This window comes from Nicotiana attenuata, unplaced genomic scaffold (genome assembly GCF_001879085.1).
Source record: "Nicotiana attenuata strain UT unplaced genomic scaffold, NIATTr2, whole genome shotgun sequence".
NCBI lineage: Eukaryota > Viridiplantae > Streptophyta > Magnoliopsida > Solanales > Solanaceae > Nicotiana > Nicotiana attenuata.
Window position 1 is genome coordinate 37,542 of NW_017675783.1, and position 1,741 is coordinate 39,282.

A 1,741-nucleotide genomic window follows, 5' to 3' on the forward strand; every position below is an offset into this window, starting at 1 on the left:
GTAAACTATAATAGTATAGTGTTGCAGTATAGCTATATACTCCTACAGCATATTGTATACCGTAGCGGTATATTGTAAGCTGTGTTCTTCTTCGATTTTCAATTGAAAAATTCGATCTCAATCACCTCAAATCAGCTCCAAACGCTATCAAATTTCAGTATGAAATTTCAGAAGGTACTATAAGCAATATTTAACAGCACCCACTTTGAATCAAACAAGAAATCTTCAAAAATAAAATTGAGCTTCAAGCCCAACAATGGTAGGACCATGGAAGCATCACCCCAAACTGGTTCTTCAGTACAAAAAATGTCAGGTTCTTGCTTCTCTGTTGCTGCTACAGCATCTACTTCTTCACTGTATCGCTCGGAAGAGGTCGGCCTTTGAGCCCGTATTGGAAGGGCTTGGTTTTTTTTATTATAAAAGAAACCCCAGGAGTTACGTCTTATTCCCGAGGAGTTGTTTGATCTCTTCACTCAAAAGCCTAAATTCTCAGTAGATCATCTTTCCTTAAGTACTTATAATACTCACTTCAACTTCAAGATAAACTCAACAAAACTCAAAGCCCATTTCCCCATTTCTTCTCTTTATCGCTCTTCAATCTTTTTGAGCACTTGTGCTTCTGTGTCTGATGGAGTTGAGGTTGTCCAAGATGATGACGAAGAAGAAGTTGCACTGTCAGCCGAAGAAGAAGAGGAAATTGAAGAAAAAGAAGAAGGTGTTGAGTTAGAATCAGTTGAAGGTGGTAGATTGTACGTAGGTAAAATGAGGAAGAAGAAGTGCGGGTAAATAGCTTGGGGGCCATGGGTAGGAGAATAGTTTGAGCATTAAAGGGTAAATAATTTGGAATTAATAGGTATAAAGTGAGATTTTCTCTAGCTTTAACATCATGTACCAAATCATCTTCTTTATAAAAGTATTACTTTTGGTTTTTCCTGACCAGTTACTCCTCCTAGATATACTGGCCTTTTAATTTTCTACATGCTTAATGCAATTAATTGTACTATCAAATTGATTTGAAGATTTAAAAAGTTTCAGCTCTTCTCGTTTATTAAGTGATGATGTTTTGCGAACAAAATGCATTCTTATTTTCTCCAGATAAAAAAGGATTGAATAAAAATTCGACTGACTATATATTATGAACTAAAAATTACAGGATTAAACCCGCACATCACTTTACACTATGTGGATCTCTAAATTCAGAGGCGGAGCCAGGATTTAAACTTGACAAAATTATAGAATAATGCACTCCATAAGTTGACCTTGCACTATTTTAGCCCAGTTATAAGTTTGCAAATGTGTAGCCAAATATCAATAAGATCTTTTCTTTTCTCATTCCCTCTAATTATAACAACCTCATTTTTGCCTACCTACCCCTATTGTAGCTCTCTCCTCATTTTTCACCCATAAATATTTAATTTAGTTAATGAAAAAGAATCATATGCAAACAAACTGAAAAGAAAAGCTAGTTCCCCACTCAGTCAACACTCATTCGTGCCTTCTTCCATAAACAATACTTCTCTGTTTTTTTTTTAATTTTGTATATCTTCAGGTTTATACATACCTATCACAACTGCAAAACGCAAAAACAGACGCGAGAAACCTAAAATCTCATCTCCTTTAATGCTAATCTTGTTAAATTTCGATTATGATTTTGTGAGAAATTTGGAGTGGGTATTATTTGAACTTATTAGAAATAGTCTAAGTAGGTTGTATACAAAGTTTGAAGTTATTTGGTGGAGAT

The 1,741-nt window shown here is 34.6% G+C and overlaps 1 protein-coding gene across 1 annotated transcript; it reads left to right on the forward strand.

Annotated features, from left to right (window-relative positions):
* The first annotated feature begins 267 nt into the window (after nt 1-267).
* LOC109220438 (33 kDa ribonucleoprotein, chloroplastic-like) lies at nt 268-786 on the forward strand. Its single transcript, XM_019384909.1, has 2 exons — nt 268-372; nt 424-786. The coding sequence occupies exons 1-2, from the start codon at nt 268-270 to the stop codon at nt 784-786; spliced, it is 468 nt and encodes a 155-aa protein (XP_019240454.1).
* The last annotated feature ends 955 nt before the right edge of the window (nt 787-1,741 follow it).